At 37.6% G+C, this 13,508-nt stretch overlaps 1 protein-coding gene across 1 annotated transcript in view; it reads right to left on the reverse strand.

The window, feature by feature from the left end:
* The window catches only part of FAM83B (family with sequence similarity 83 member B), a 62,960-nt gene extending 52,713 nt beyond the window's left edge, over positions 1 to 10,247 (reverse strand). Inside the window, exon 1 of the mRNA XM_032410143.1 lies at positions 9,804 to 10,247. Within this exon, the coding sequence (XP_032266034.1) occupies positions 9,804 to 10,247 (444 nt within the window). The remainder of the gene's footprint in view (positions 1 to 9,803) is intronic.
* Between the last annotated feature and the right edge of the window lie 3,261 nt (positions 10,248 to 13,508).

Consider the following 13,508-nt stretch of genomic DNA (forward strand, 5'->3'; position numbering starts at 1 on the left):
TTTCTTTCTTTCTTTCTTTCTTTCTTTCTTTCTTTCTTTCTTTCTTTATTTTCAGTAACTGCTCCAGGATTTCAGCAGGCTTTAATAGGACTACTATGACACAGATACTGATTTTTTTTCATGATTATGGATTTTCCAGTAGCACATATTGGATTGATATTTAGCCAAATGGCAATGTTTTTGCTTTTCACATTTATTTACTTGTTTAAAATATCTGTTTGAATTCTTAAGGGGGAAACTGAAAGGTGATTATTAATAAGAAATTAATACAGTCCAAAGGAAAGTGTTGGTTTGTGAAAAAAATGTGTACTGATTTTTTTCTGCTTTTAAAGCTTTGTGAGTCAACTAATTATGGAGTGTCTAATGATTACACAAAAACAGTTATGAAGCATTGTTCCTTTCTAAAGGAATATTACCATGAGACTCTCGTCGTATCAGCGCTGGTGTACCAAGGAATGACAGAAGGGGTAAGGTTGGGTGGGGGGAGCAGGGATCTGCCCTGGTGAGGAGCAGCATATCATCAGTGACATTATTTACAACTGCCAGCATATGGTGTAATAAAAAGCAGACTGCCTTTTAGTAAATCTTATGTTGTTTTAAATTCCCTAGAGATAATGAACTTCCTTATTACCCGCATCCAGGGCAGGCAGCTCCCACTGTTCCTGCTTTGTGATGCCATTGCTTATCAGTACAGGAAATCAATTATTTTATTATGGGAAAAATCCTAAGTGAAAAAAGTAGGAGACATTTTCATACATAATTTCAAGTAGGATCTCAAGTATATTACATATAAACATTCTATTTCAGAGATCTACAGAAGGTGTTAAAATGCATACACACACCCTTGTGTGCACATATACTTCTCTATCCATCTATTTCTCTTACAGGGAAGAAAATATCTAGATTTTATTTCCTTATCTCTGTCCTGTATTTTTCCCTATTTCATGACCTCCTACCAGCCATAACCACTGAACTGATTTGAAAGACCTCCACAACTGGATCTCAATCTACCTCTCCCACCAACCCATGCCTTCCTTTTCTTCAAACCCACTCTCCTCACTCCACATTCCCTACTATCTGAAAATGCCAAATTTATTCACCCAAATGACCTGTGAAAATAGTGACCTCCCAAGTGACAACTTCCCAGTGTCTTATTCTGTCTTTCACTCACCTGACCCAGCATATGAGAGTTGCTAAATAATTGCCTTTGGGAGGTTCCACATCTCAGCAGGTTATGTAAGCTCCTGCTTTATCAGTTCCTGGGTCAGCATCCAGCCAGTCAGTCTTCTTATCTCTCACTCCATTCGCTCATTACTTTGTATCCGAATCTTACGTAAGTTACTTTCCATCCCTCACCTACGTCCTCAGGATCAGGACTGATCTCCAAGTCCAGTCTGTGTTTGGATTCAAATGTGATCCCTAATGTCTACTCAGACATGTCTGTAGGTCTTGGGGGCTAGGTTACTGGTCAACCATCCTGGGGAAGTGGTAAAAATAGGAACTTCCAGGCCTCTGTAACCTGGTCTCTGTGCTTCCTGATTCCAACTCTCTGATGACCGACGCCACCCTCAAATGACAATGCCATCATTCCAATTGCTCAGGCCAAAAATTTTGGAGTAACTCTTTAACTTATTTCACACCCACATTTACTGTCTTCAAAATATGTCCAAAAACTAACCATCACTGCTGCCATCCCAACCATTTAATGTATCATCGTCTCATACTTGAATTATTTTCAGAGCCTCTGATGTGCTTATTCTTGAGCCCTATAGTCAATTTTCAATATTGCAGCCAGATGTATCCTTTAATATAGCATATTTGAAATTGATTGTGTCTTTCTTTTGCTCAAAATTCTCCAGTGGCTCCCTATTTTACATAGAGTATATAAACCAAGATCCTTATAATAGCTCATGCGGCCCTCCACGTTACTTCTCTGAACCCACCTACGCATCTCCCCTCTTTCCTGGGTCCAGCAACTGGCATCCTTAATGGCATCCTCTAACAAACAGGAAGCCACGTTCCTGCCCTAAAGCTTACCCTACCTCTAGCCTACTCTGCCGCAAAGAGATGCTGCCTCATTTCCTCTTTCCTCAACTGTCGCTTTCTTGATGAGGTATACTCTGAGCACCCTATTTAAAATGCAGACTAACACCACCATCACTCTCAATCCTCCTGACCCAACCTATTTGTGCTTTGTTTTCTTTTTCTCCATACCACTCCTCATTTATTATGCTTATTATCTACCTCACTTGTATGTAAGCTCCATTCAAAGGCAGGGTTTCCTATGTACTTTACCCTCTTATGTATCCATAGAATTTAGAACAGTACCTGACATACAGTAGGCATTAAATATTTGCTTGAATGAATGAACAACCTGTCATATTTTTTACCCATGAGGTTGGCCAAAGACTGACTGATCCCCCCCTCACAGCTGAAGCCTGAAGAGACCAAAGGACAGCTTCATTATCTGACTGCCCCTTCTCTTACTTCTTCAAATTTCCCCTGCATTTAAACTCAAGAGATCCCATTTCTTTTTAGTGCCTCCTGATGTAGTCTGCAACCTAGATGCTACATCTCATCAACTTAATCACAACCTTCTGTCAGTGGCAGATAGGTTACTGTGACCTCTAATAGCAAGCCCACAATGGCTTTCTACGTGGTTCATTTAGAAACCAGTGCTTCTACATCTCCACCATCTAGTTTTAATCCTAGAGCCTCTCAACCATATCTTCTAATACCTTCATTTAGGAATAGGCTGTCATCACTACTTTCCAATTATGATCATTTTGGAGGCATACCTATCACAAAAAAAGCAGATTATCCATCAGTAAAATATGGATGATAAAAAGTACATAATTCACAGGGTAGTTGTGAAGGTCACTTTAAGGTAATGCACGTAAAGTACTTAGCACAGTGCCTGACACATATGCACTCAGTAAATATTACCTGATACTGTTACTAGATTGCATAATATAAATCCATTACTCAAAACCAGATCCCACTTTTAGTCCTGATGATAAAAGCCAACAATTTTTTCTCAAGATAATTTGAAGAGTTACTAGTTTAAAAAAAAGAATAATTAATATAAAAGTATACACCACATGATGAATCTGTGGCAACTATAGAAGGGCAGGCAGAATCCTTTAAATACAAAATGTCAGTCTGGTGTTACAGCCCTCATCATCTCAAAAAGGCTCCCGCAGCAAACCCCCATTACATTTTACATCTCATTAGAAGGACAGATAAGTAAAGGACAGTTATATCCTCTTATTCTCATGAAAGTTAACTTTTGATAAGATGCCTCAGTGTGCACTTGAGGTCCTAAGTTTATCTCATTTAGCTGCAAGGTATGTTTCATTTATTAGATTTTTAAACAAGAATGCCTATAGAGTCAAGTTATCTTCCCTTTGCCCATGTTCTTTTCACTCCCTGCTGGAATACCACATGCCTTCTTCTCCTCTGCAGCGTTATTTTTCTAGCTTGGCTCTAAAGGGATCTGAGTCTGGGCACCTGGGTGGCTCAGTCGGTTAGGCGTCTGCCTTCGGCTCAGGTCCTGGGATTCTGAGATCCTGGGATGGAGTCCGGTACTGGGCTCCTTGTTGGGTGCAGAGTCTGCTTCTCCCTCTGCCTGCCACTCCCCCTGCTTGTGCTCTCTCTCTCTGACAAATAAATAAATCAATAAATAAATGTGTATGTGTCATGCTTGACATATCAACCATGTCAACTCCATCCTCACAAGGAGCCCATGGAGTATTAGCATCGCCATTTTACAGATGGGAAAAATAAAGCTCAGAGAGGTTGTAGTATGATAGCTAATACAAACAGCTATTTGAACTGGGATTCAACCCAGCCCTAACTGACTCCAAGATTCAGAGCCTTCATACCATTCCCTGAAGCCTCTTTAAAAAAGAGCATTATTTGAATTTGGGTAATTTAAAAAGAGAGAGAGAGAGAGAGAGAAGTTACAGTGTTTTGTCCATACACATTTTCAAGTCAACTAAGGAAGCCCATAACCTGATCGTGCAATAAGGTCCGAGTCCCTGCATGGTGCCTTCTTTCCTCTCCCCTCCCATAAGTAATTGTGTTAAAAAACTGTATACTTAGTATCATCAGAGTTACTGCTAATAGTAGAAGAAGGGAGTAGGTAAATGAACTGGGAAGAATGTGGAATGTGTTACCTCCCTGTAGAGCACCAGGTGCTCAGTGGAGAAAGTGGATTCCCCTACAGACACAACAACAGTTAGCACAGCAATTTTAACAAGATACCGTTCTCTCTCTCTCTCTCACACATATACACAATGTGTGTGTGTGTGTGTGTGTATATATATATATATATGTATATATATATATATATATATATATATGAACATGTAATACATTTTAGAGAAGAGGTATTCAAATTAATGCCACAGGATAAAAAATGTCATTAAATCTAACTACACAAAAAAAAAACATTTCCTGGAAAAAACTAATTTTGACTCAAGTTCAATGAAAGTATTCACAGTGAGAGTTGCAACAGGGAGGGCAGAGAGGAAATTCTTAATAAAAATCGGGAACATCAGGGCAGTGATGATCCTAGCCTAATAAAGGCACTGATAAATACATCAATATCACTTTGCTGGGAAGGATATGATCACAAAGTCATGCAGATGGAAGTGACACACTGTAACACAAAAAAATTATTCATATAATGGACTAATTCAGCAAGGAGTATAACATATTGAAATAATCTTGAATTGGGAAGCACTATTAGAGATCTGGACAGGAACATCAGACTCAAAAAAAAAAAAAAAAAAAAAAACACTGAAAGGCTTTGCTTCCTGTCTTTCACTACATAAATGAAGATACCTGGGGAGGTACAATGACCTGTTCAATCTCTAACTAGTTAGTGGTAGACCCCTGATAATAGAGCCTCTAGTCTAGTACTACCTTTATAATGCCAGGCAAATCCCAGGATAAGCCCCATCATCTGTTCACCTTCCCATCTGTGGCCATGGGCCAATTAGTGGTTAATGTTTCTCAGTATTACTAATAGCTCCCCTGGCCGTATCTGCCACACCCAACAGCAGTGACTCAGGAGAGGTAGTATAAAACACCTCAGGAACTACTCTGCCCTAATTCTCACTAGATTCATGCTTCTGTGTCTTCTTGAGTCCCTATTTCACAAGAGTAAGATTCATACCTCACAGAACCAGCTAGCCTAGAATAAGGAAACAGATGAAAATAGCATTCTGGTTAAGCATTCACATATTCAAGACTATCAGAAATCTTAACTTTATGGATATCCACCGAGAGGCCAGAAGAAAAATTACTTTAATGAAAGATGACTTTTTAAAGTAATTAGAGAGGATACTTTCATGAGAGGTGTTCACAGTAATTAGGAATACATGCATATATCATTTTGGGAACACCTCTTGAGAGACAAGTAATTACCTGGGAAAAGTCTTGCTAGACGCTATCAGATTATATAAAGTTCACCCAAATATAATTATGGCAACCACATAGGGAAAAATAGGAAGGAGTTAGAAAAAAGAGCCAGTCAATAAAAATATGGCCCACTAAGGGCACAAGAAAGAAGTTATTTCTAACTGGATTTTCCCAAAGGAAAATTCTCTAATAACAAAATAAGCATACAAAGAAAAAACAAACAAATGGAAAAAGAAAACAAAACAAAAAACCTCTATACAACTTAAGGTTTTTGTTTGTTTGTTTTTGACAGAGGGGGAGAGAGAGAGAGTGCGCGCAGCAGAGGGAGAGGGAGCAGCAGACTCCACTGAGCAAGGAGCCCAATGTGGGACTTGATCCCAGGACCCCGGGGTCATGACCTGAGCGAAGGCAGACCCTTAACTGACTGAGCTACCCAGGTGCCCACTTTATACAATTTCTGAGTGACAACTGGCAAAAAAAAAAAAAAAAAAAAAAAATGAGCAAATAAAAACAAATCTACGGATCTTTCAAATACTATAAAGATTATATTTTGCTTATAAAAGTAGAGTCATTCAGAGACTGTGTGACTTGAGATAGAAACAAGAGCATATAGGGGTGCCTGGGTGGCTCAGTCGTTAAGCGTCTGCCTTCGGCCAGGTTATGATCCCAGGGTCCTGGGATCAAGCCCCGCATCCGGCTCTCTGCTCGGTGGGAAGCCTGCTTCTCCCTCTCCCACTCCCCCGCTTGTGTTCCCTCTCTCACTGTCTCTCTCTCTCTCTGTCAAATAAATAAATTAAAAAAAAAAATCTTAAAAAAAAAAGAAACAAAAGCATATAAATCAGTGAAATTTAAAAACAAGGTATTTCCAGTACAGATAGATATGATATAGTATCATTTTTATTTCCTTTATCAAGGGACTAGAAGGTTAATTTGGTGGTCAGACTTCCAATGCTTGGACCTCTAAGAAAAGTGCTTTCAGATTCTTTTCATTATTTTAAGATTTTTTCCATAATATGACTTTTTTTTTTCATAAGTATCTTCTGTCAATTGCAAACAGAACAGTGAAAATGGACTTAAATTATTCTCCGAGATCACTTTTCTTGGGTTCTGCTTTGCTGGTTCTTAGCCCTACCTGTTTGGCTTCATATCTCAACAGTTTCATAATGTTGATTACCTAAAGAATCTCCCTAAGAAATCTGAAGGCAAGAAAATTCGTTCTATTCATTAAAATATACATTACTCAGGGGCGCCTGGGTGGCTCAGTCATTAAGCGTCTGCCTTCGGCTCAGGTCATGATCCCAGGGTTCTGGGATCGAGCCCCGCATCGGGCTCCCTGCTCCGCGGGAAGCCTGCTTCTCCCTCTCCCACTCCCCCTGCTTGTGTTCCCTCTCTCGCTGTGTCTCTGTCAAAGAAATAAATAAAATCTTAAAAAAAAATAAGTAAAAAAATATACATATATACATTACTCAAACACTTTATGGAAAAAATGCCTTCCTCTTCATAATGCCATGACAATTCATTGAGTTATCCAATAAAGAGAATTTGTCTTCTGAAAATAGTTTGAAAACAGAAAGTTGACCCTGATAACTAATAAGCTTCCTTTGATTCCAAAGATTATAAGAACCTGACTTATCTGCTGAGTAATGATAGTCATGAAAATCACACTGAATCTACAATGTGTTCTGATTAGCTTTTACTTCAAAATAATATTTGCTCTTCTTATTTTAAATTTTTTCATAAGACCTTGTCCAGTTGTGGGCTAAATAGTGTAACATTTTGTAAAAAATGGGTTCAATAACTTTTTCTTTTCTGGAGTATTGTATCCTTCTAAAATCTTTAAGTAGACATAGTGACACGCAAAGATATTTCCAAAAGACTAGGGAATTATACATTACATATGTGTGTGTGTGTGTGTGTGTGTGTGTGTGTGTGTATACACACACCACTTGACCTCAATATTTAATGCAACCCAGTAGAAATTAAAACATTCTCCAACACTTTTGGAAAACAAAACACTATGTTATCTGGTTTGATTTATATTCAAATGCACAAGGTTCAAATAATTCTCTTTCTTTGAATTCAGCTTGGGTATGTACACACAAAACCCAATAAAGGTTTTCTTATTTCATGCCATTTTGATTTTGTGGAAGAGAAGCAGACCATTAGATCACTGTTTATAGTATGGACTTCACGTTCCTCATCTTGCCAGTGCAAGTGGGAGTTCCCAGCAGACAATGACCAGGCAGAGGCAGAGGATATTACTTTCAGAGGCTCACTAAATAAATAGTTGCCACATTAGAAAGAAAGAAAAACACACCAAACGGTCATGACGAATGTTCAGTTTCCAGTGAGTGCTAGCCCAAGAACTTATGATATCTCCTGAATTTCATTTTGCATCACAGAAATGCAACGCTCCGAAGGAAACTAGCTGTGATGTAGGCTCATGAATTCATAACTAAGTTTACCATAATATTAATCTTCACTGATGTTCTAAATTTTCAGTTACTATTATAGTTCAAAAACATACTGTCTCCTGAAACAAAAATGAGCAAATGTTATAGTACCTGATATTTGTTATTCTACCTTTACAAGGATTCATATATATTCTTGACTTTCGTTCTGTTGTTCTACAAAATACAATTGTATGACGTGTCCACAGAGTAAACAGTAAAGTATTAAAAATACTTGGGGCGCCTGGGTGGCTCAGTCAGTTAAGCATCTGCCTTTGGCTCAGGTCATGAACCCAGGGTCCTGGGATTGAGACCTGTATGTTGGACTCCCAGTTCAGCGGCAAGCCTGCTTCTCCCTCTCCCTCTGCTGCACCCTCCCCCACTTCTGCTCTATTTCTCTCTCTCTGTTAAATAAATTAAATTTTAAAAAATAAAATAAAATAAAAAATACTCATGGTTCAATCCAGAAAATTTAACTGACAGTTTAATTCAATAAGTTTGGACACCTACCATGTGCCTGATTTTATAGCTAATTTTTAACAAATGGAATAGATCAGTACTTTCTCTCATGTAATACTGCTAAGTTCATGGCTAAAAGCCAGGTTATTTGAGTTCAAAAGGTATAGGGGAAAAAAAAGTCACCTTACTTTTGCAAAGCCTACATTTAACATTAGCCTCAGAACACTGTGTTTCCCTAACATGATTGGGAGGCTTTTAGTTGCCTATCTTGCAAACTATAATGTCACTGAGAATTTCAAGGGTCTTATATTTCTGTACTCCATAAAAGCAAGCTTCTGGAGCATTTCTGGGTCTTGGTGACACGAAACAAAGCAATGTCATGTATGTGTGGACCCTCAAGTCCCTTTTAGATTTACATTTCTATATTAAATGGCATCTGTAAGAAATAGACACTTCATAGTGAAAAATCATAACTCCTTATCCATTCATTTTTAAAACTCTAGACTGAGTCAAAAAAGAGCTTAGGTAATTTTGTTGTAATCTCAAAATTGTCTATCATGGTACTGAGTACCTAGAAAACACTCAACAACTTTTATTTGATTGATTAAAAGAAAATTTCTAGTTTTTTTTTTGTTTTTGAGACCTAAAATAGAATTTCTGAGATTTATAAGCCAATATAAATATTTAATAAAGAACACAGAGGCCTTAAAATGCTAAGTAGCTCAGGACCTTACCTCAGAATTTTACATTGTCATGCCTGATTTTATACCATTTCCACACAACTGAGGAAATTAATAAGTAAATCTACGGTTTATTTAACAGCATAAACTATGTCCAGAGCAAGAATTAGGGCTCAGTCCTTTTGAGTACAAAAAAAATTTCACCAGATTTACCAATAACACATTTCCTTTCAGAGATTAAGGAAAATACAAGTGCTTTGAACTCAAGGAATGTATCACATCATCTTGTTGCCAATTCATATACCTTAGCCTTCAAAGGGAGAAGAAGGTACATTAAAAGAAGGAAATCTCCTGCAGCAGGGACCTAACCACTCTGTTAAATACACACAAGATATGGGAAGTACAACCCTCCTATGTATTCATATGCATATTTTCTGAGAATAATAGGCATGGTCTACACATACAGAGATTCTTTTAACATACATATCTGTTATACTACTCTGGTGCATTTCCCACATATTTCATATTTTTCATTTTGAGTGGAATGAATAAGTCACAGGGATGAAAGGTACAACATAGGGAATGTAGTCAATGGTATTATAATAGTGTTGTATGGTGACAGACGGTTACTACACTTGTGGTGAGCACCAGATAAGGTACTGACTTGTTGAATCCCTATGTTATACACATGAAACTAATGTAACATTGTGTGTCAACTCTACTTCGATGAAAAAAAAAAAAAATTTCACTTAAAAGAAAAATTTCATTTAGAAATGGAAAATATTACCTTTCTTGCTTCTTTGATCATCTTCCGAATAGTTTCCTTAATTGTAAGTAATTGTGCTCTCGGTGGATGAAAGAGGAGGTCTATATGGGTGCCCCCTAAGAGTCCCGGCATCACATACGGCCAGCCTAAGTCAAGATTTGGAGCTTCCACATCAGATTCAATGGGCCAGTAAGTCCCTGAAGATGAGGTATCATCGTAGGAGTTATCAGTACCGTGTGCTGTACTTTGTGCAACTTTCTGGACATTTTTCAGAATGTAATTAATTTCTTCCTCAGCTAGAAAGTCTGATACTCGTTCCTTGGCAAGAAATTCTTGGTATGCTTCTAACCCATGTTCAATTAGTACATCAATGGCTACTCGATACCATTCCTTGTAGTGTGGCTCAATGTAATTGTCTGATTTACACTCATCATTCAATGAGGACAGCATTGATGAGGTTTCCATGATTGCAAGCGTCTGACAACAGCACTTTCAAATGTCCATTCGTGCAGTGATGAGAGGTATCTGGGTATTCGAAAGGAAGGAAATCAAGATCAGTTAGAATTCTGTAATGAAAATTTTTTATGATCCATATCAATCACCATTTTTGCATTTACTCATTTCCACTACCAGGAACTCAATATGACACACATTTCACATCCAAAGTGGCATTAATTGCATCATAATTCACATACATATTACAAATAAGCTAAACAGATTTCCTTTTACAAGCCACTAGTTGGTTTTCCTTTTCCAAGGTACCTCTACTTTCAGTTTCTCACCTAAGGAAAAACACTTTCCTTTCTCTGACATCCAGAAAGGTCACCCTTAATTTTAATCTGGGACTACAAATGGTCATATCAGTTTCTAGACGCTTTCTTGATTTGGGTTTTACAGTATCTTAAAATAGAATACAATCAGTACCTGGCCATCCATTAATATAAGTTTTTACTAGGTACTGTTATGCATATACTTGCATACTAATGGAATATAAAAAGCATGAAATACTTGCCTTCCGGAAATGTATTAATTAGCTGAAGAAGCAAAACATACAAACTGTCTGTTACCACTTTGAACAAAGCCATATATTGCTAAGGGCCAAAATGCGGACTGCCTATAGTCAATGCTTTCAGGTTAAAGCAAGTAGAGATCAATACAGAATAAAGGATTTATGTATATCCCTATGTGCAGGACCTGGCTTCAGCTGAACCTAGGGTGATAAGAAAGAATATGATCAGTGGCAAGAAGGCATATTTTAACCCCACCCAAGAGAGAAAAACATAGCAAAAGCGCAAACAGGCATGAGCTTGATATATTCATGAATTAGTTAAAAACAAACAAACAAAAAAACCTTGGTCTACTGGAAAGCAGGTTCCTTTCACTAGGAATAGGAGACAAATTTGAATAGACATGATGGAGCCAGGTGTGGAGGGACACAGGAGATTTTTGTGATTCAACAAAACCAGTCTTTAAAACAATTAGTCTGGCAGTATCAGGGGAATGGAGGAGAGACAAGTAGCTAAGTCTTTCAGTGTTCAAACACCCAGTCAAGAAGTGACAAGAATATTCAAGAGCTGGTTCAAAGTAAGAACTCTTGAGATTTGATAGTTTGACAGCATTTAGGTGATGAAGAAATTTAAGATATCAAAGATAATTCAGGGATTTCTCTTAGGGATTCAAATCTGCCTAACCAAGCTCATACCCCAACCCCTCATAATGCCCACAAACTGTCACTCATTCAATCCTTTACTGTGTAAGATACCACACTACACTTTATCTCGATCAAATAAGGGACTTTCCAATCTTTTGAAGTCATGCTCTCCAATGTACAGATTCAAACAAAATTCAGCTCCATGAAGTGCTACAAGCACTAAAGGACTAATTTGACCATAAACCTCTTTGTCAAGGGCCCTGTCCTAATTTAAAACTTTCCACTTAACCCAGGTTTTTCAGACTCAGGACTATCGAAACTCAAACCTGATTTGGGAGGGTAATCCACAAAACTATTATCATGTATTAACTCCTCAGCTCAAAAGATGTAACAAGTCACTAATCATACAGAGGAGTTGTGAAGAAATGGGAAACGGGGCCACAAGTTTTGCTGAAAGGGTGGGGAGATCAGAAAAGATTCAGCACACATACTAACGCAGAGCTAACAAACAAGGAAGATACAGGATCGACCTGGCTCTTTGAGTGGAGACAATCCTGTCCCCATCCCTAGGCTCAAAATTCTTACCAACAAAGTCTAAAAGTACAGAGAGGCTAAAGATTAAATCGGATACAAGAAAAAAACAAAACATGTTTATCTCCTGGCATGTACTGTGTAGAAGCCAGGGATGCTGTTAAACCTACTTCAATACACAAGACAGCCACCTGCATTAAGGAATTATCTGGCCCAAAATGTCAATGGCGCCATGGTTGAGAAATCTTCATCAAGTTGCTCACTTAATATGCATGGTATTATACTACTAATTAATGACCTTTTTGATGTTCATTAAAGTTCTTTTTTGCACCTAATACTGGACTCATTTTTAACAAAGAAATAAAGTTTGGGACGCCTGGGTGGCTCAGTCGGTTAAGCCTCTGCCTTCGGCTCAGGTCATGATCCCAGGGTCCTGGGATCGAGTCCCACATCGGGCTCCTTGCTCAGCAAGGAGCCTGCTTCTCCCTCTGCCTGCCTCTGTCTCTCTCTCTCTCTGATAAATAAATAAAATCTTAAAAACAAAAAAAAACAAAGAAATAAAGTTTTTATTTACTTGACAGAATCAATCCATTGGATTACAGTATAGTTCCCTAAGGTTTACTGAGGTGTGGTGTTCATTTGACAATTCCAGTTCATGAAGGGACAGCATCCAGTGATCCCATGAAAATCACATCTATTATTTGTAACTGCTTAAGACAGTAGTTAACTACTGGTTGTTTATAAAAATCTTAAATTTTCTTAGCACTTATTTCCTAGTTTTTAAAATGTAACTTTTGAAGTCCTATAACATATGAAGTTAAACAGCTATTATCTACTTAGAAGCTAAAATGCATGAAGTGCTTTAAAAAATGGTATTGATTCCCAAGCTTTATCTAGGTAAATATATACTCTGCAACTATTAAAAAATTCACTCTTGAGCTATGGGTAAACTGTGAAATCACAGAGATCAAAAGGACCATGAAAGTAAAATAAAACCATGAAGACAAAGACAAAAAGTTAATTATGAGGGAAAAAACAATTGAAGATGAACAAAGGTAAAACACTATAGGACTCATCAAATAGCAATGCCAGATACAATGTAGAAAAACCCATCACAGAAAAAAATGCAACAGCTATGAGCATGGAAGTTGAGATATTACGTAAAAGAGTTAAGATAAAAAAATAAATTTGCTTGAGATTTTGTCCTGCTAGAGAAGCTAGACCCTCTAACCACTGTCTAGAGATACACATTTATCACAAGAGCTGTTTACAAGGGATAATTGTTGAAGGAACCATTTACAAACAAATTTTAAGGGAGAACGGTAAGGTAATGGCACTTGCATAAATGGGTACTGCAATAAAACAGCACCTGTATTTAGTTACAGATGTAATACAGCACTCTCAGGAGCTCAATCACTGAACATTTTAAGGATTTAATTTGAGGACAAAATTAATTGGGTATGCCTTTAAACATGTAAAAGTGCATTATTTTATTAATAACCATTAAAAACTCCTAGAAAGTATATAAACATACATAATAGAGT

The sequence above is a fragment of the Phoca vitulina genome, unplaced genomic scaffold, assembly GCF_004348235.1.
Source record: "Phoca vitulina isolate PV1807 unplaced genomic scaffold, GSC_HSeal_1.0 scaffold11, whole genome shotgun sequence".
NCBI lineage: Eukaryota > Metazoa > Chordata > Mammalia > Carnivora > Phocidae > Phoca > Phoca vitulina.